At 49.7% G+C, this 20759-nt stretch overlaps 1 protein-coding gene across 8 annotated transcripts in view; it reads right to left on the bottom strand.

The window, feature by feature from the left end:
• SCN5A (sodium voltage-gated channel alpha subunit 5) overlaps positions 1-20759 on the bottom strand; it is an 87897-nt gene that overhangs the window by 45881 nt on the left and 21257 nt on the right. For all 8 annotated transcript variants that reach the window (XM_060109993.1, XM_060109987.1, XM_060109989.1 and 5 more), the window contains exons 6-13: positions 19422-19652; positions 17995-18058; positions 16465-16606; positions 15765-15962; positions 14586-14765; positions 13349-13720; positions 7357-7489; positions 6196-6431 (exon numbers count right to left, since the gene is read on the bottom strand). In XM_060109993.1, coding sequence (XP_059965976.1) covers positions 6196-6431; positions 7357-7489; positions 13349-13720; positions 14586-14765; positions 15765-15962; positions 16465-16606; positions 17995-18058; positions 19422-19652 — 1556 coding nt within the window. The remainder of the gene's footprint in view (positions 1-6195; positions 6432-7356; positions 7490-13348; positions 13721-14585; positions 14766-15764; positions 15963-16464; positions 16607-17994; positions 18059-19421; positions 19653-20759) is intronic.

Below are 20759 nucleotides of genomic sequence, written 5' to 3'. Positions count from 1 at the left end.
CCATAGGTGGTTTCTAAGAGTTAGAGCTAATGGATGTCAAGTGGATACTGCCTAAGAGAGGGCGGTTGTTGTTCTCATTGGCCTCATTAATTATACCTGCTGAAAACTCCAGGCCCAGGCAGGGGCTTCAGATACAAACGGCTCTGCATGATATATAGGCTCACTGGGACCTAGCAGGCAGGCTGTGAATGTGGGCACCCACCTCCCCTGACTCCTGGCAGGTGCTACATGGAGCCATCAGTGCTAATCGTGGCTTCCCAGGAAGTGGGAGGACTTTTGAGAAACCCCAAACTCTCCTGACCTTGGCTAATGTCTTTAATGGGATCATCCTGTACACACTGTAAACTTGCTTTTGAAACGTAACACCTTGTGAACATCCTTCCATGCCATTTAAACATCATCTACAGCATCATTTTCTTTTTCCTTAAAAAAAAACTAGTTGTGGGATATCCCACGGTACAGATGTGCCGTAAGTAGTTTAACCATTTCTTTGTGATGGGCATTCTTCTGTCCCTATTAAAAACATTGCCAGGACTTCTCTGGTGGTCTAGTGGTTAAGAATCCTCTTTCCAATGCAGGGGACGCAAGTTCAATTCCTGATTGGGGTACTAAGATCCCACATGCCTCGGGGCAACTAAGCCCACGCACCACAACTACTGAGCCTGTGTGCCGCAACGAAGAGCCCTCGCGCCAAAACGAAAGATCCTGCACGCCGCAACTAAGACCCCACGTGCTGCAACTAAGACCTGATGCAGCCAAATAAATAAAATAAATAAATTTTAAAAAAACATTGCCATAATAGATATCCTTTCACATACATATTTTAAAACAACTTGCCCAATTATTTTCTTAGTATAAATTTCTGGAAATGGAATTGCATAGCCAACAAGCATTTTTAGAGATTCTGACACATAACTGCTAAAAGATCCTCAGAGATCGGTTTTAACCAATCCCATGAACCACATGGGATAACTGTTTCCCTCATAAAAATGCTAATTCCTGTCCCACTAACCTTTCCAATCCAATAGGACAAAAGCCATCTTTTACTGTCGCCTTGTTGGACATTTCTTTGAGTTTTGTATTTCTCCTTTTGTGAAATTGCCTGTTCATATCCTTTACTTGTTTTCCTATTAGGGTGTTTGCCTTTTTTTGGTGTTGTTTATAAAAGTACTTTATATATTAAGGGTATTATCCCTTTATCTACTGTGTGCATTGCAATTTTCTTGGTTTGTCATTTATCTTTGTTGTTGTACTTTCTAAAAATTATAAAATATTTTAAGCATATAAACAAGTATAGAATAATATGATGCATCCTTTGTACCCACTACCAAGCTCTACCAAATATTAACATTTTGCCATACTTGCTGCAAATCTTGTTTCCTTTTTCCCTTAAAATAAGAGCAAAGACTTAAATAGCATTTACTATATGCCAGGTACTGCACTAGTGCTTTACATATATTGAATCACTTAATCCTCACAATAACTCTATGAGATATTATTGTTATCCCCATTTTACAGATAGGGAAACTGAGATACAGAGAAGTTAAGTCACTGGCCCACATGATGAAACCTGACATGAGCCTAAACAGTTGGCTTCTTCTGCATAGTCTTGATCACCACCTGCCATCGCAGGTAAAACCCATAGAACTACATTCACTCCGAGGTAATCACCATCCTGAATTTGATGTTTATCATTCCCACGCATGTTTTTACAGTTTTGATGCATAGTATTTTTGCAGTTTTAAGGTTTCTATAACCATATGTGTTCTTTTTTGCAAGTTCCTTTTATTCTTAACATCATGTTTGTGAGATTTATCCATATTGAAAGATGTATACATATTCTTTCTAATTGTGCACAGTATTGCACAGCATTTCATACTGTGCACTAATTGTGCACAGTATGAAAACACCACAATTTATCCATTTTTAAGTGGAGGGATAGACATTTAGATTGATTCCAATTTTCCCTGTGACTAACAATGCAGCAAAGAGCTTTCTTGCACATGTCTCCTTGTACAGACATGTGGGACTTTCTCAAGAATATGTATATCTGAAACTAAGTTATAGGGTATGCATATCCGTGACTTATCAGATACTGTACAACTGTTCCCTGAAATGGTTGTACCAAACTGACACTCTTACAAAGTGTGAGTTCCCACTGTTTCATATCATTGCCAACACACAGAAGTTTATTTTTGATTCTCTAATGGGTGGGAAATAGTATCTCAATGTTGATTTTATTTGCATTCCTCTGTGTTTCTTTTCATTGGTTTATAACTATCTGAATTTCCTCTCTGTCATTTCTTCTGTCCATTGTTGTGGTTGTGTTTTTGCCAGTGGATTGTCCCTCTTCTCTTTATTGATGTGTAAGCATTCAATGTATATTCTGGACTCCATGTCTTTCCAGTTAAATACTTTTCATAACATCAATTCCAGTTTGGGGTAGTGATTTCACTTTGTTTACCATATCCTTTATTGTACACATATTACAAATTTTTTAACATAGGTAAATTTAGCAATCTTTTCTTTCATGGTATAAACTTTTTGTATGTTGGAGAAAGCCTTCCCAACCTCCAAATTTTAAATATTCTTCCACATTTTTATTCTGAAAGCTTTAAAATTTTATTTTATTGCTTTTAGGTGTTGAATCCATTTTCCCTGCAACTAATTAATGAATATGGTATGGGGTAGGGATCTAATTTATTTTCTTCCATAGAGATAACCATTCTGGGGACTTTCCTGATGGTCCAGTGGTTAAGACTCCATGCTTCCAGTGCTTCCACTGCAGGGGGCGCGGGTTGGATTTCTGGTCCAGGAACTAGGATTCCGCATGCCATGCAGTGCAGCCAAAAAAAAAAGGAGATAACTATTCTTCCCAATCTTATTTATTGAATATCTGTCATTTTCCTATTGATTTATAATGCCATCTCTGTTATTTATCAAGTCTCCAAATATGCATTTCTTATTTCTGAGTTCTTGATTCTGTGTTACTGGTCCATTTTTCTATATTGCACCAATACTATAATGTTTCAATTACTATAGCTTTATAATATATCTTATACGTGGAAGGGTAACCTCCCCAGCTGTTCATTAATTTGTTTCATAGACATTATTTTTCCATATTAATTTTAGGATTGTCTTTTCAAATCCCATGGGTAAAAATGTGTTAGGATTTTGATCAGAATTACATTAAACATCCAGGTTAATCTGGTAAGAACTGATATCTCTATTCAGAATTTCATCCATGAAAATGGCATATCTCTTCACTAGTTTATTCTTTTATATTTTTCAATGGTTTTGTAATTTTTTTCATATAAAATTTACAATCTTCTGCTACATTTATTCCTAGATTCCTCACAGTTTTTATTGCTATTGTAAGTGTTAACTTTTAGAAATTACTCTCCAACTGATCATTGATGGTGGCTAGGAGCAGAATTAGTTTTAGTATGTAGAGTCTGTACCTACTAACATTGCTGAACTCTCTTACTGGTTCTAATTGTCTTTCTGTAGATTTTCTTGGATTATTTCTATAGATAAAAACATAATCTGGGAAATAACATTAGATCAGTTTTCCTTCCTTCTTTCTTCTTTTTCTTCTCTTACCACATGGACAAGGACTCCAGTATAATTTGGACTCGAAGCAGGGAGACGGGAACAAAGCTAGAGCTGCAGCACAGCAGTGTAAGGCACTAGGTAAGAGGATGAACTCTAGATACAAATGGCTTGGATTTGAATCTTGGGTCTTTCGTTTCCTGGCTGTGTGACCTTGGTTAAATTATTTCACCACTCTGTGCCTCTGTTACCTTATTAGTAAAATAGGGGTAATAATAATATCATCTCCCTTACTGGTTGTTATAAAAATTAGGTGTTCAACAAGTATTAGCTATGATTACCAGGATCACTTTGTGTGTTAATTTTTCAGACATAGGTTCCAGGAACACCCAGGTATAAATTTGAACTCCAAATCTGTATAAGGTCAGATTCATAGTCACAAACTTCTGGAGGTTACTTTCCCCACTCCCTCACCCCCCTCCAGCCCTGGCTGAGACTGACAACCTTCCTTCTTTATTGTTTCCCAGGGTCAGTGTGTGAATTTATTTTTAGTTCACCATTTTACTGAACATAGGGTCATATTCTTATGGGGCTACTCAGTTCCAAACCCTACCTGCACTGTCCCAAATACCAAGTCCTGTCCCTTCGTGTTCACAGAAATCCAAGCCCCCAAGATTACTCAAATCAGCACCCCTCCCACCCCCTAGGGCAACTACAGAACGATTTCACACGTTTACTGCTATGGTTTTTAAGTCCCTCTTTGTTTTTGGCACTTGGGGGTTTTTGTTACTTTCTCATGAACTTTACTATGCATGTCAAAGAAAGTTTGCTGTATTTTTAATTGTTTCATAGTTGGAAACATCTCAGGTTTCCTTGTCCACAGTATTGCTAGGAACAGACATTTCATTTGCCTTTTACCTTTGTTTATATGATGGGCTAAACATTAGTGAAATCTATCAGTCTTCTCCTTTATGGAATCTGTCTTTAGTGACATGCTTAGAAAGGATTTTTTCACACCAAGATTATTTACCTATGCTTATTTTTGTGATTTTGTTTCTTTACATTTAATATTTAAACCATCTGGAATATATTAACTGCAAGACAATCAAAACCTTACATACTAGCAATAAAGCTATCCAAACAGAACAAAATAAGCTGTAATCCAATGACATGACCTATTACTAATAACTGAATCACAAATTTAACACATCTGCAATTCAATCACAACTTAATGCTCCAGGGAAGCCACCAGTGCTCTTCATCACCTTGACTGCTGCTCAGTCCAACCCAACGGTCACATTCCATTAAAACTGTATTCAACTGAAATCCTACGTAACCACCCTCTGAAGACCACCCAACACAAGGCAGGCACAATTGTGCCACGAGACTCCTACAGACTGATATCTAGCTTTTCCTTCTGTTTGTATACAGAAGAAGAAAAGAAAAGCAGAATCACAGCAAAACAGACTCACATTTGTGAAAAAATTTGAATAGACCCTGTAGAGAACTATCTAGAGTTCTGGATATGGAAAGTAATAAGGGAAGAAAATCCTCACACTCCACAGTGTAGGAGACATGCCTACCTGTGGGGGCCACCTGTGCAGCTGGGACCAAGACAGGGCTGGGTCTGCAAGAGGAGAGAGCTTGGACTGAATGACGCCCTCCCCCCACTCAACCTCAGTGATGATCCCAGGAGCTCCTTTCAGAGGCCAGTGGGCTCTCTGCAGCCTTGCTCTAGGATCTTCTGCAGAAGGGTTGACCCTTTGTTTACCTGGACAGAGCCAGTAGGACCCTGTCCCCCAGAATCAGGAGAAAACAGCTACATGCCCAGCTATGCCATCACTATGTCACCTCTCTGGCCTCAGTTTTCCATCTTCAGAGTGAAGAGCTAGGACTTGATTTGGTGTCAAGAAGAAAAAAATCAGAATTAGAACCCAGACATTCTGACTTCCAGGGACAGTCTCCTTAATAACAACAACAAAGATAATCACCACAGCTATCATTTATTTTGAGTGCTTATTGTTTATCAAACTCTTAGCCAAGCACATTATACACATTATCTTATTCAATCCTCATTAGCTTCCTATGAAGTTGATATTGTCATACTAATTTTACATTTATTAAATTCAACAGATACTTACTGTGCCAATTACTGAAACTAAGTAATTTGCTTGAGGTCACATAGTAAGAGCTGAGTCAGAATTCAAATCTGGCTCTGCCTGATTTACTCACTCCATCCATCTGTCCATCCATCTATCTCTCTATCCTTCCCTTCCTCCTTCTCTCCATCCAGCCATCCATCCATCCTTTCCCTAAGAGAACTGCCTCTTTTTGCATACACTCTCCTCCTCCATTACTAACTGCCACACCTCATGTCCCCACACATTTCAGGCTCACACTCAACTCACTTTTGTTTTCTAGCTTTTGGGCATCTTTATCCCCAACCTCTCCCTCCCAATCACATCTCTCACAAAAGCTGATCCTGAGGCTCCTTCCACAAGGTCTTCCACAATGACTCCTATCTTCAGAAGATCCTTTCGTGTTCTGAGTCACTTCTCCCTTACCCACGAAGGCTGTGCCAGGTGGCCAAGAGCCCTTCACAACACGATGCCCATTTGAGAGTCAGCTGCCAGCAGCCCTTACCAGGTTTCCGACCTGCAGCATCTCCTCAAATTCAGTTGTCATGTTGTAATGCTCCAGTGCCATGAAGAGTGTGTTAATCACGATGCACATGGTGATGGTGAGGTCGGCGAATGGGTCCATGACCATGAACTTCACTCTCTGCTTGACGGACATCCACAGTGGACAACACTCCCAGATCAGGTAGCGCTGGGCGAAGCGATTCCAGCATGGCGGATACTTGCGGTGAGACTCCAACTCTGGGTGGGAGAGGGCGGGGCAGAGAGCCAGTGAGCTGGTTTGTTTTTGTTGACCGACTCTTAGATAACTCGTGGTATTCCAGAAAAGATGTATGACCTACCCAGGAGATGACAGGGGGACAGAAAGAGGGGCAGGGAAAACTAAGGGAAAGAGTGGCCTATGTCCTGGCTCCTTACTCTGGGAATACGGGAGAAGAGGGCCACAGGGACAGAAAACCAGGATGGATGTGGGGAAAACTGGGACAAGATAGATTAGGACAGATGTGGGCTCTCTTGAGACAACACTCTCACATAGATCTGGACACTCAGGGGAGGTATAGGCTGAGACAACATCTGAGACAGGCAAGTTCAGATATGAGGACACCCAGGACCCAACAGGTAGGAACAGATGTGGATATCTGGGACATGTAAGGACAGATGCGGGGGTGGGATGCCTGGGACAGAAGTCATATTGGACAGGAGAGGACAAATCAGGGGGGTGCCAAGTTCAGGATGGATTGGGTGTGAGGTTGCCTAAAGTGGGACAGGCTTGGACAGATGTGGGAGGCTTGGAATAATCCTGGGGTAGATATGGGGATGGCTGGGATAAGCTAGAACAGGCATGCTTGGGATGGGATGGTCCCAGAAGACATGGGGATGCTTGGGAGAGGATAGGATGAGACCAATGAGCACCTAGGACAGGCCAGGACAGCTGTGGGGATGCTTGGAAGAAACACAGACATGGCTCCTGAGGATGCCCAGGACAAAACAAGATGGAACAGATGAAAAGACACCCAGGACAGGCCACAGAGACTGGAAAGTCTGGGACAGCTGTGTGGATGTCCAAGGCAGGCAAAGCAGCTGGGGTGAACTTGGCTCAGGGCTGGCTAACTGTGAGGGTGCTCAGACTAGAAGCGGGGAGTGTTTGGATGACACCAGGGCTCACCTTCCAGTACACTGGTGAGGACGCTGACTGCACTGAGGGCTCGCCGCCGCTCTCCTGGCTCCTCGAAGCCATCCACACACGGAGCCTGGGGGGTCAGCATCTGAGGCCTGCCTGGCTCCTCCGACGGTGTGGTCTGGGTGTAACCGGGAGATATGCGTCAGCCTGGGGACGGGGGTCTGCCTGGATCTGGGGCAGCTGCCCCAGACTCAGGTTGGAGAGGTCACAGGGGGCCAGCATGGGGGTCTTGATGGGACACTGGGCGCTGGGCTTCTTTGCTCCCAACTCCCTCCCAGCTAACAACTCCCCTCTCGCCAATCATTATCTCCTTCATTCTTTTTTTTTCTTCACCATCTCTCATTAGTGGTGATTCCTGAGTGTGGACAGGAAATGACATGTACCAGGTTCTTTTAACCAGATGCTGACATATACATTAGTACATGCAAAAACAATCTGGGAGTCTTAATTGACCCCAAGCTCCCCAGAGTCAAAAAAAGCTGAAAAAAAATCCACCATGCTCTAAGGTGACATTAATGGAAGCAGAAAGCACAATGCTCAGACATAGCTGGTGGGAGCTCCTGTGGAGGCAGTTTGGCTATATCTACCAAGAAAATTTTAAATTGGCTCTGCAGTTCCTTGTCTAGTAATCAAACTTCATAAATAATTATACACGTGCACCAAAAATATGTATGCAACAATGTTCACTGCAGCGTTGTTTCTAATATCATAAAAACAAAACAACTGATCAATAGGAAGAATATTAAAATCAATTATGGATACAGTCCAACTCTGGACTCTGACTCTGACAATAAGGAGAACGAGGCTGTTACACATATGTTCCCATGGGAGCACTTCCAAGACAAAGAGTTTGATGAGAAAACAAGAAAAAGATCTGGAAGATAACACACTAAATTGTTAAAGTGGCTACATCCCGGGAATGGGATTGTGTGGGAAGGGCAAGGACTTTTACTTCTGCACTGTTGGATTTGTTTTCAACGTGCTTGCACCTTTTTTTTAAGTAAAAGAACCAGGCCTACAAATAGAGATGGGGTGTGTCCTAATGAAGGGGGTGGCAGCAGACATTCCCTAGGCTTACTTCAGAGCCCCCCACAGAACCAAGAGGGGCCCGCAAAGACTTCATGTCAGCATGGCCATGCAAGACCACAGTCCGTGAGCCCAAGCTGGGGCTGATGAAGGCACTGCGCTGTTCAGCGTGCAAGAGCGACGCTCTATAATCTGTCAGAGGGAAGATGGGCCTAGACAATGCAGGGTGGCAGAGCCAGGGCCCGGGGTGGGTACCAAAATGATCTGGGCTCAAGTTCAGGTCAGCTTTTGCAATTGGTAGGACTGCCCTAAAGTGTTGCCTAGGGAGGGAGTGAGCTCCCAGTCATTGAAGTATTCAAGCAGAGGCACCTGAGAAAGCTGAGGTAGCTGGTGGAACAGTAGTACCCTAGGTCCAACGCAACCACAAATCTGCCCAGCTTAACTCACAAGCATGCCTTAAATTCTCTCAACTTCTATCCTTTACCATCTGTGATAGTTTGGGTTATCATTCAACAAATATTTACCCTTTCCTCTCCCACTGTGACTGAAGCAAAATTTCCTGTCTTATTGGTGACACACTTGCTTTGGCCAAGGGAATGTTAGTGAACATGATGTGAACAGAAGCTTTGAATGTGCTTGTGCCATTTGCTTTGCTCTTGTGCTCCAGTAATCCTCCAGGAAAAGAGCTTCCCCAAGTAGCTGCCACACTTTCAGCCCGGGACAAAGACAAGGGGAGCAGCCCTGAGCCTAACCTATAGTATGGAGCCAGGCCATGTGCAGTCCGAGGCAGAGCTGCCCAGCCAAGGTCAACCTAGACCAGCCAAACCATGGTCAACTTGCAGAGAAGTGAGCGTGAGAATAAAGGCTTGTTGTTAACCATTGACTTTGGGGGTAGTTTGTTACACAGCAATATTGTGGAAATAGCTGACTGATACACTGTCCAAGTGCAAGCTGTCATCATCTCTTTCCCAAAACTACTACAACAGCCTCCTAACTGGCCTCTTCTCTCCCCTCTATTGTCTACACAGCTGCAAGGGATTTCCTTAAAAAGTAAATCAGGGGCGGGCTTCCCTGGTGGCGCAGTGGTTGAGAGTCCGCCTGCTGATGCAGGGGACACGGGTTCGTGCCCCGATCCCGGAAGATCCCACATGCCGCGGAGCAGCTGGGCCCGCGAGCCATGGCCGCGGAGCCTGTGTGTCCGGAGCCTGTGCTCCGCAACGGGAGAGGCCACAGCAGTGAGAGGCCCGCGTACAGCAAAAAAAAAAAAAAAAAAAAGTAAATCAGGGGCTTCCCTGGTGGCGCAGTGGTTGAGAGTCTGCCTGCTGATGCAGGGGACACGGGTTCGTGCCCCGGTCTGGGAAGATCCCACATGCCACGGAGCGGCTGGGCCCGTGAGCCATGGCCGCTGAGCCTGTGTGTCCGGAGCCTGTGCTCCGCAACGGGAGAGGCCCGCAAAAAAAAAAAAAAAAAAAAAAGTAAATCAGATCATGATAATCCTCTGATCAACAACTCCCCCCCATCTTACTCAGAGTAAATCCAAACTTTTCTATAGCTTACAAGGCCCTGCATAGGCTAAATCCTAACTCCTCAAACTCATTTTATATCCCTTTCTGTTTCCACCACACCCGGCCCTGCCTGACCCTCTTATCCCTTAAACATGTTGAGCTTCTTCCTCTTCAGTGCCTTTACACTTTCTGTCCCTTCTGCCTAAAACACTATTTTTCCACATCTTCGTGGCTGGCTCCCTAAAATCACCTGTTAGTCAATTTTAACGTCACCTCCACATAAAGGACTTCCCTGCATATTCTAACTAATAGCCCCCATTCCCAGCCCTCCCTGTAGCACCTTTCTATCACATGACCCTTACTGGTCCCTAGAAATATTGATCAGTTTACTCTCTGTCTTCCTGCCTACAATGCCAACTCCATGAGGTCAGAGTTCTTGTCTGTTCTGTTGACTGTTATATCCTTGGAGCCTTAAACACTGGCACTCTAGGCAGAGGGCTGGCACTGGTTAGATATGGGCTAAATGGATAAATACTTGGCACTCAGGGGCTTGGGTTAAGTTCTAGCTCTGTCCCTAAGATGACGGGGTCAGGGAGGGGGGTGGGTAGGAGGGAGAAGAATCTGTTCAAGGTGCCTCCCCCACTCCCTCTGCCTTTGGGCCAGGCACACATACAGGCAGCAGGCAAAGTAAACCTTCAGCCTCTGCCCCAAATTAAAGTGAGCTGTCTGTTGGGCCTGCCCCCTCCTGTGTTGATGAAGAAACCACTATGTGCCCGACACTGTGCTTTGTTTTCAGACTAGAACTGGGCAGAGGTGTCACAAGGGACTCAGTTGAAGCAGGCAAGGCATCCCCAGGGGCCTACAGCCTGCTAATCTCTTTAACTTTTCAACATCTCCATCTTGATCCACTAATTCCTTTAACTTTGCAGATAACCCCCTTGGCCTGCTAATCCCTTTAAGGTTATAAATGAGCCCCACAGAAGTGAGAATGGGTGAAGTCAGAGTTCCTGGTAATGAAGTGTTTGAACTTGGATTCCTCCCGACATGTGCAGTACAATGAGATGATTTTCTCCCTAATGAGATTAGGGAATTCTATTAGCGCTCCAGATGCTGACCTGGTTCCACAAGGCTGAGGCTCCAGGGCTGGACCTGCAGCAACTGGGAATCTGTGTTCTTGGGAAGTCAGACCCCCGCCCTCCGGGTAATGGCCAGGTGGGTCCCCAGACCCACCCAGAAGCTATGGTCTGCCCCCAATGCGTTCCCAGGACCCTCTCCTTGACTCCCTGCTCCAGAGGAGCACGAGGGCCCCAAGTCTTCACTCCTTCCGTCCTGCTCAATAATAACAATCATAGATAATAATAATAATTATTGAACATGAGGCAAGTACTGGTCTAAGCACCAGACAGATATTAACACTTATAGTCCTCACCACCACCTTCTTTTTTTTTTTTTTGCAATACGTGGGCCTCTCACTGTTGTGGCCTCTCCCGCTGCGGAGCACAGGCTCCGGACGCGCAGGCTCAGCGGCCATGGCCCACAGGCCCAGCCGCTCCGCGGCATGTGGGATCCTCCCAGACCGGGGCAGGAACCCGCGTCCCCTGCATCGGCAGGCGGACTCTCAACCACTGCGCCACCAGGGAAGCCCCTCACCACCACCTTCTGATGTGGATATTATTTTTATTTCCACTTAACAGATGAGGAAATTGAGGCAAAGAGAGATTAATTGCCTGTGCAAAGTCCCACAGCTAGAGCAAGTGTCTGAGCTGGAGCAAAACAGGCCATCTGGCTGTGAGCCCCCTCTTCAGCCTGCCTCTACCTTCCTGATCAGGTTTCCCTGTCTTGTCCTGCTTCCTCTGAAGGTCTGCCCTCCTCCACCTCCTGCAGGCCTCGGGGTCTGAGACCCACATTTGCCCTTTTCCTGGGTGGGCTGCTCTGAGCCCTATGTTGGGGGCAGGGGTCAGCAAGGGCACCCGGTGACTGGTTGGGCAGACATCAGCCTGTCATGGGATAGGCTGACTGAGTGATCAAAGCTCTGACTGGCCTCTCATGATCTGGCCCTCCCTTCCCATCACCTTTCTGACAATTTCTCCAACTCCCCTCTCCTTTACTCCCTGGTTTCCAGCCACACTGCCCTTGTGGCATTTCCTCCAATACACTAGGCATGCTTCTGCCTCAGGGCCTGTGCACTTGCTGTTCCTTAGGCCTGGAATATGTTTCCCGCAGATGATGCAATGACGGTATGTTACTACAACGTTATCACCACATCAACGTACTCGTGCGTGTCCTGATTGCTTTACACATATTAGCCCATTCATCCTGGCTTCGATCCTGATGTGGGTATTTTATTTTATTTTACTATTTTTTTTTTTTTTTCTTTTTGCGGTATGTGGGCCTCTCACTGTTGTGGCCTCTCCCGTTGCGGAGCACAGGCTCCGGACGCGCAGGCCCAGCGGCCATGGCTCACGGGCCCAGCCGCTCCGCGGCATATGGGATCCTCCCAGCCCGGGGCACGAACCCGTATCCCCTGCATCGGCAGGCGGACTCTTAACCACTGCGCCACCAGGGAGGCCCTATTTTACTATTTTATTTTATTTTTTGGCTGCACTGCGTGGCGTGCGGGATCTTAGTTCCCTTAGCAGGGATCAAACCTGTGCCCCCTGCAGTGGCAGTGTGGAGTCTTAACCACTGGACCACCAGGGAAGTCCCTGAGGTGGGTATTTTAAATCCATTTTACAGACAAGAGACCTGAGGCACAGAGAAATAAAATAACTTGCTCACAGCCATCCAGCTGGTAAGCAAACCCCATCTGTCTCCAGAATCTGGGTGCTAACCCCTCTGGTATACCACCCCTCACCTGGTTCCCCCGCTCCTTGCCTCCTTCAGGTCATTGTTTAAATGCCTTGCAATAAGGGGGTTTCCCTTTCCCTCTTCCCCACTTTTGTCCTCCCACAGTACTTAGAGCTTGGGCTAATATTACTTGACATTTATCAGTTTGTAAAGTGCCAAAATATTTTGAACTTGATGAATAACTGTTGCCCAGAAGCTCAGAAGTGTTCCCTTGCCACTCTGGCCTTTCTCCAGATTGTCCATGATCTGCAACTCTCCAGGGCTCACACCTGGCACACACAAGACCTCTAGGGCACTGGTCCTGTGCCACCACAGTGTCTCAGTGCCCATGCCTTACTAGCTGCTAAATATTTAACTGTCATCCCTGTTTATCATCATTACATACCATATATGGATACATACCCATTTTTCTTCTTTCTTTAACTTTTGTCTGTCTGGAAGCTCTAGGAAGCAGAGATTTTTTGGTAGGCTTATTCACCCCCAGAGCTCAGTACACAATAGGCACTCAGTAAATACTTGGTAAGTATTTTTAGACCTGGCTCTGGTGACCAGTCTGGGAGATGGGACCTGCCTGGCGCTGCATGGCGGGGCGGACTCACCGTGTCCAGGGGGCGCTCCAGCATCATAGGGCGGACGAGGCGGCTCCCTGGGGAAGTGGCCTCAGGGTTGCCTGCCCCCAGCAAGGAGACCACCCCATTGCAGTCCACAGTGCTGTTCCTTTTGCCATTGAGGACGTGGCTTGGAGTTGAGGTTCCGGGACTGGGTTGTCCCTGGGCACTAGGCCGGCGCAGGGGCCAAGGCACCAGCAGTGATGTGCGGTGGCTCTCACTGTCCCCGGCTGTGCTGTTTTCATCATCTGCAAAATCTGTCTCAGAACCCATGTCCCGTCGGCGGAAGGTGAAAATGCTTCCATGGCTGGAGCGTGGCTTCAAGGAGGTCCTGCTGAGGCCGTGGGTGATGCTGAGATGATTCTGAGGGCACACAGAGAGGGGACAGGACCAAGACGGCTCTTCCCGTGCTCCCAGCTTATCACCTGTGGCTTTGGCCCCAGCTCAACTTGGAGCATTGAGGGCTTTTGTCGGCCACATAGGAACTGGATGGGCTGAGCCGGGGGTGCTCAGAGGAGGGGTGCAGCGTTAGAGGCAATCCTGCATCTTCTGGGATCTCTGCTCACCTGAAGCCTGTGCCTCTGGCGCTTTGAGATTGAAGCTTATCTGGGGGAGAAGGGGGCAGGAAGGCCCCTGCAGGCAGGCCTGGCCCGAGCAGGGGCTGGGGCAATCGGTCATGTCCCTCACTCATTTGGGCACATCCTTGAGCTCCTACCAATCCACACCATGGGGAGTCCCTCAGTCCCAGCCCCAATGCTGGGGACTTAGCTGAGGTTGGGGATATCCTAACACCCAAATGTACCCCATCCCTCTGCCCAGGGCTCCTTCACTCTAAGAGTGACCATGGGAAACAGGAGGGGCTGGGAGGGGACTCAAGGAATATTCTCCTTGGGGAGCAACCGCGGGGGCTGTGATAGCACCAGGGGACTAGCACGATGGCCTTTTTTTTTTTTTTTTTTTTTTTTTTTTTTTTTTACGGTACGCGGGCCTCTCACTGTTGTGGCCTCTCCCGTTGCGGAGCACAGGCTGCGGACGAGCAGGCTCAGCGGCCACAGCTCACGGGCCCAGCCGCTCCGTGGCATGTGGGATCTTCCCGGACTGGGGCACGAACCCGCATCCCCTGCATCGGCAGGCGGACTCTCAACCACTGCGCCACCAGGGAAGCCCCACGATGGCCTTTTGATGCCGGATCCACCCTGAAAGGGCCAGAGCCACGGCCGGGGATTACCACTGCTCGGGGACCATCCTCCGAGTCGGACTTGGGGAACCTGTCATCCCCACACTCCTCCGACCCTGAAGACATTCGTTTTCTCTGCTTGCTCCTTCTCTCGTGGGAGACTACTGTGGCCAAAGGGGACATCTCCAAGGAGCTGCGGGACACGGTGTCCACACCCCTGATGGTGAGGGCCTGAAAAACGGTGGAAGAAGGGATGTCTTGGTCATTGAGACATGATGCAACCTCAGGCCAAGGTAGGCCAGGCAACTCTCAGCGCCTCTGTTTTCCCCAACAGTTAAGTGGACTTTCCCACACACCCCCAAACGAGTACATCATGGAGAGGTGAGCTCAGACAGACCCAGGATGTTTTGAGAAAGATCCAGATCCAGGGATGAAGAGAGTAGTGGCTTAAGTGGGCAGTTCTTGGAAGAGTGGAGTGTTGGGGCAGGTGGGAGAGGGGGTGTTGATGAGCCGAGGTAGTGACAGAAATAGAGGGCAGGGGATCTTCGAGAAGGTTCGGCTGGTCAAAATGGGTGCTGCAGGATGTGGCATGGAGCAGTGAGAAGGAAGTGGATGTCCTTGGCCTAGCTTCTAAAAAGTTTGCTCTGCAGTTAGCCTCCGGGTGTGGAACTGTGGGGACAGCCATGTCAGCATCGCCAGTGCTCATTTGCTGAGCCTGTTCAGGCCTCCAACCTTGGGTCTTCCTCACTACCCCATCAGAAGGTATCCCTTGACTAGGATAAACTATGTCTACGGACACATGGTTCTCTTCTACCCAGCATGCACGAGGCTCATGGCAACCACCTTTAGCCAGAAGCTACCACCTTTACCCACGTGGCACCACCATCACCCAGAAGACACCAAGGTCATAGGGAAGGGCGTTCCCCAGCAGGCACCATACTCACAGGACCCACCTTTACTCAGCAGGCACCACTTTTACCTAGCAGGCACCTCCCCATGAACAGGATCTTGTCTTTACCCAGCAGGTAACAAATTTTTACCCAGCAGACACCACATTCACAGGAAATACCTCCACCCACCAGACACTTGCTTTACCCAGCAGGCACCAGCTTTACCCAGCATGCATCACTTACAGCCACCAGCTTTTACCCAGCAGGTGCCACACTTATAGGCATCCACAATCAGGTGAAGGCTTGTTCTGGAGGCTCCTTGGCCACACTGCTCACCCACCTCATGCTCTTTCTTGAGCATCTCCATGGCTTCCTGGAGTCGCTTTTCCTTCTCCTCTGTCTCAGCAATGGTGGCTTGGTTTTGTTCCTCGTAGGCCATGGCAACCACAGCCAGGATCAAGTTCACCAGGTAGAAGGAGCCCAGGAAGATGACAAGCATGAAGAAGATCATGTAGATCTTCCCTGCAGACCTCAGGGTCTGGGGGAGCAAGGGGGCGGAGGTCATCTTCACTGGGGCCCCTTCTGGGTCAAGGTCATAAATCCCAAGTTGCCCAGCCTGGCTGTGCCAGGGGTTCAAATGGTCACAGCCTGGAGAGGGGGTAGAGCATGTCCCACCTATAGAGGGAAGTGTCCTAACCTACAGAAGAGAGTGACCTGCACACAGCGGGCAGTACCCCACCCATGGAAGGAGGCAGAACGTTTCCGTTGACACAGGAAGTGTCACACAGGGTGGACCAGTGTTCCACTAACAGAGCGTGGAGTATCCTGTATAGAGGGCTGGGTACTTGGTCACCAGCAAAAGGAAAGTTTCTTTGCTTGCTGAGTCCCCATCCCTCAAACGTCCCCTGTGCCTCCTCTCTTCTGACCAGTGGGGAAGCTGCTGGGGCGCTTGTGACTAGTCATTTGTGCAGCCTGGGCCCTGGTGCTAGACACTGAGCCCATTCCTGGCAGCTCTCTGCTGGCCCCATGCACCCACGTACCTGCTGGTAGAGGCGCTCCCAGCAGTCCTGCGTCATCAGTCGGAAGAGCGCAAGGAAGGCCCAGGCGAAGGAGTCGAAGCTGGTGTAGCCGTAGTCAGGGTTCTCGCCTGCCTTCAGGCACCTGTAGCCCTCGGGACATGTCCTACGGCCAGACACACTGACTTTGTCCTATGCTGTGAGGGGTCCTCTGCCCCTGAGACGCTAGCTCCACAAACCTACTGCCACACTGCGGGGTCCTGCCGCCGTGACTTTTCATGCTGTGCCTCCCACCCGGGACACAGTCATCCTCTTTTCTCTACCCATCTGTATGCTGCTAGGCCTAAATCCAGCTCCCTCTGCCCATGTGACACACCATCCCAGCTGCTGTCTGCATTGCCTCTCCCCTCCCAGAGGAAGTGCCAAGGGCCTGGCTCAGGTTTCTTCCCTGCCTGCCTACCCCAGGGGAGTTGGGCACAGTGCAGACACACAGGGGGAGCATGAGGCTGAGGTGAACAGGATGGAGCCCAAGGCAAAGGTCAGGCGGCCACGGGGCTGTGGGATGATTCTAGGGTGGATGGGCTGGGGCCCGGCCATGTCTGGAGGGGACAGCCTCTCTCCCAAAGAGGGAGCACTGGTCTGGAGCCACGAATGGAGTGAGTGTGTGAGAGAGAGGATGGGGGCAAGGGGAACTTGGCAAGTAGTAGGATGCAGCCAAGGGGCCTCTGTGCCTTGCTAATCTCCTAAATTAAGAAATTAAGACTTTTCCTTTAGAGACAGGAAGGGCTCTGTGGCCATTTGAACCCCTGACACAGCCAGGCTGGGCAACTTGGGATTTATGACCTTGACCCAGAAGGGGCCCCAGTGAAGATGACCTCTGCCCCCTTGCTCCCCCAGACCCTGAGGTCTGCAGGGAAGATCTACAAATTCAGAGATGCGGGACTACAGCCCCGAAGAGCACCTCCCTTAGGTGAGCCTGTGTGACCCTCCCCATAACAACCTATGGCACAGTCACACTGACCCAGGTGCTGGTGTGCACAGGGCCCTGGAAGCTGCACGTGGCTACTGGTCATCTCTGGGTACCACACCCAGGCTGCAGGTCCAGGCCCTGCTTGCCCTGGAGGAGAGTCTAGGCTGCCGGGGGAGGCCATACTCACTCTTGACCTGATGGATGGATGAGGAGGAAGGAAGTGAAGACAGGAGGGGGTGGGTGCCGCCCTGGGGGGCTTTGAGAAGGGAATGGAGCCAGGGTTGGGCTAGTGTGGGGCCCTGTAGGGTTTCCTGGGCTGCCCCCCAAGTCCAGTCCCATCTTCAAGGCTCTGTTTGCCTTCCCTGAAAAGCCGAACCCCCACCTCTTTCTTCACCCCTTCCCAGCTGTCTCCCTGTGGAGGTGAGGGGCAGCTGCCATGGGCCTGGCAGGGAAGGGAGGCAGGGAAAGGTCTTGCTGTCCCTGGGGTCAAGGGCATAAACTGAAAGCACAGTCAGCTGATAAAGCACTGGGAGGAGACTCCCCCAGCTGGGTGAGGTGGCACTGGGTGGGTGGGTGCTACATACCCAGCGTCAGAGCTGTTCCCACACAGTAACACATCAGAGGTGCCATTCTTGAGCAAGTAGTTTTCTGGAAGAGAAGCATCCAATGGTGAGAGGCACGTGTGGCCCAGACTCCTGGGGGTTCCAAACTGTACCCTGGGCTTTGGGGAGGTAGACACTGCTGGGGGTCTTCCGTCCGCTCCTCTGCCCTCTGCCTGACCAGGTCTGAGACAACTCTGGCTGATTCCCTGGGCTTCCTCTGGCTCCTCCTCTGACGTTCAGCTGCCAGTGTCCCCAGGTGCACTCAGGAAATCCCCATAGGGAGCTTCCGGACCCTGCCCCACTCAGGGGGCCAACCTGGGTCAAGAGAGGCCCTGAACAGGAGGCAGGGGTTTGTTCAGACATGGCTGGGGCTGGACCAGATGAGACATAGGACGTCAGTCCTGTCGCCTCCACTCTGTGACCATCCATCAGTCCCCATCACTCCCCACTATCTACCTTAGTCTTAGGTGTCAGTTCTCCAAGTGTGGTCCCCAGACCAGCAGCATCAAGCATCAACTGGGAACTGGTTAGAAAGGTAACTTCCCAGAGCTACTGACTCAGAAACTCGTGGGGTGGGGCCCAGCAGTCTGTGTTTTCCAGAGCCTTCCAGGTGACTTTGGTGTACACATACGTTTTAGAACAGCTGCTACGTGGCCACACTGAATCCCAAGCAAATTTACTCATTGAGTTTCCATCTATTTCTTTTTTCCAAAGTGGACTGCTGGTGTATGTTAGAGGCCTTAACTTCAGAACAGCCCTCGGGGTCCTTGTGGCCTGGAATCTGGCCTTGTACCAGCATCTACCTTTGGTCTAGACTGATGGCTCTAGTCAAGAGAGGTGCTGGTCATCAGCCCGGAGGGTGGAAGTGTAACCCATGGGGCAGTGAAACAACTCGAGGGGCTCATATGGGTTTGTACAATCATCAAGCTTGTCCTGGGGTGCATGGGTATGGACTTAACATCCTGACGAGGATCACTGAAGTCAAGTGACAAAGCCCATGCCAAGCAAATGGGGCCTCTACTCTGAAGCCTCACAAACTACCCCAGCTCCGTCCCCCCACCCTTTCCCAAGCGAACCCCCTCTCCCTGCTGGCAGCCTGGTCTCCTCACCATTCCTGACCCTTCAAATGTTGTAGCTGCCGTTCTCCTATCTACCTCTCCATCCTTCCCATTCTTCAAGTGTTATCTCCCCATCTAGCCTGAGAACTCAGGAGGACAGGTGCCGAGTCTGCTCCTCTCCTGTCCTCTCTCCTAGAGCCCCAAAGGGCTGGGGCTGGGATCCCTGACACGCAGCCGCGTCTCTGGGGGAGCAGGTAGGGCTTGGACATCTTCAGAAGGAGGCCTGTGTGGGAGGTGCTCGGCCCTGGTGGCCCCACAAAGCCCTGCCTGGGCCGCAGAGCCAGTCAGCACCTGGGTCGTTGAGGTAGAGGTCCAGCGATTCCCAGACCAGGCCGTCGGCTTCCACGGAGCCGTTGGTGCCACTGAGCACCGTGAAGTTGCGAACGCACTTGTGCCTCAGGTTGCCCATGAAGAGCTGCAGGCCGATGAGGGCAAAGACGCTGAGGCAGAAGACCGTGAGGACCATCACATCAGCCAGCTTCTTCACAGACTGGATCAGGGCCCCCACGATGGTCTTCAGGCCTGGGGGAGGCGAGGAGGAGCTCAGAGTCACCCATGGCACCCGTGCTCCCCGCTCCAGTGGACAGGGGCCGGGCCTGAGGGGTGCCGGGCTTGGGGGGCGATCATGAGGTGGGGGCAGGGGAAGGAGGCCTCTCCTGGGCTTTTCAGACCAAAACCTCCCTTTCCTCTGCTGCTGAGAGTCTGTCCTGATCCCCCCTGGGGCAGGAGTCCAGTCTGGCTGTGTATTTTCAGAGGGGCCTAGTTCTCTTTGCTCTCCATAGCCAAATAAATGAAATAAGTATGGAAAATGCTGTTTCCTTGCAGGAGAAAACACTCAAAGCCCATCACCCTCTGGATGGTCCCAAGTTATGCCAGGCCTGTCCCTTTAAATGTAGTTCCTGGAAAGGAGACAGAGGGCCAGGCCCCCTCCAGGGCAATGGACAGCCTTGGCCTTGATCCTGAGATGGGGAGAGACACAGCCATTCTTGGTAGGGGAATGTGGTGTGTGCACTGGGGAGGTTGGCGGGGGGCGGTCTGGCTAAGGCCATGGTGGGTGACGTCCTAAGGGGCCTGCTCTGGCTCAGGCCCCACTTTTGGGAAAGGCACAGGGGTACCTGTTTTGTATTTTCCTCCTCTGCCCTGTCCCCCTGGGACCCATCCCCGTCCATCCCACCCCCCAAAGTTAAGAGGCCGTGATCTGTTAGTCGCACGGCCCAGATCCCTGCAGAAGCCAGTGCCGCACAGAAAAACAAGTGTAGACGCCTTTGGTCTGACACTTGGCTGCGGTCCTACAGCAAGTTCACAAGTTCGAGCAGAGCATTGGGAGCGAGGGGGCATCTCTGCCAGCAGCAGGGACTCACCTCCCATCCCTCCTCCCCACCCTTGCCCCCCATCAAAGCGGCCAGATCTCAGATTAAGCTCCATCCGTCCATCGTCCAGCCGGTTAATGTGTTAGGAGCACCAGTGCGGCTGTGCCCGCAGTTGCTGTGCCCATGACTCAGAGACAAGGAGGCGGCGATGGGCAAACACAGGAGAGGGGAGAGGAAGTCCTCCCCACAGTACCGCCAACGCTGCTGCCTGCCCAGGGCTCGGAGGCACTCCGCGTTCTCTGTGAAATCATCCTGGCAG

This window comes from Mesoplodon densirostris, chromosome 10, assembly GCF_025265405.1.
Source record: "Mesoplodon densirostris isolate mMesDen1 chromosome 10, mMesDen1 primary haplotype, whole genome shotgun sequence".
NCBI lineage: Eukaryota > Metazoa > Chordata > Mammalia > Artiodactyla > Ziphiidae > Mesoplodon > Mesoplodon densirostris.
Note: the sequence above shows the minus strand (reverse complement) of the source record. Positions and strands in the feature narration are given on the sequence as shown.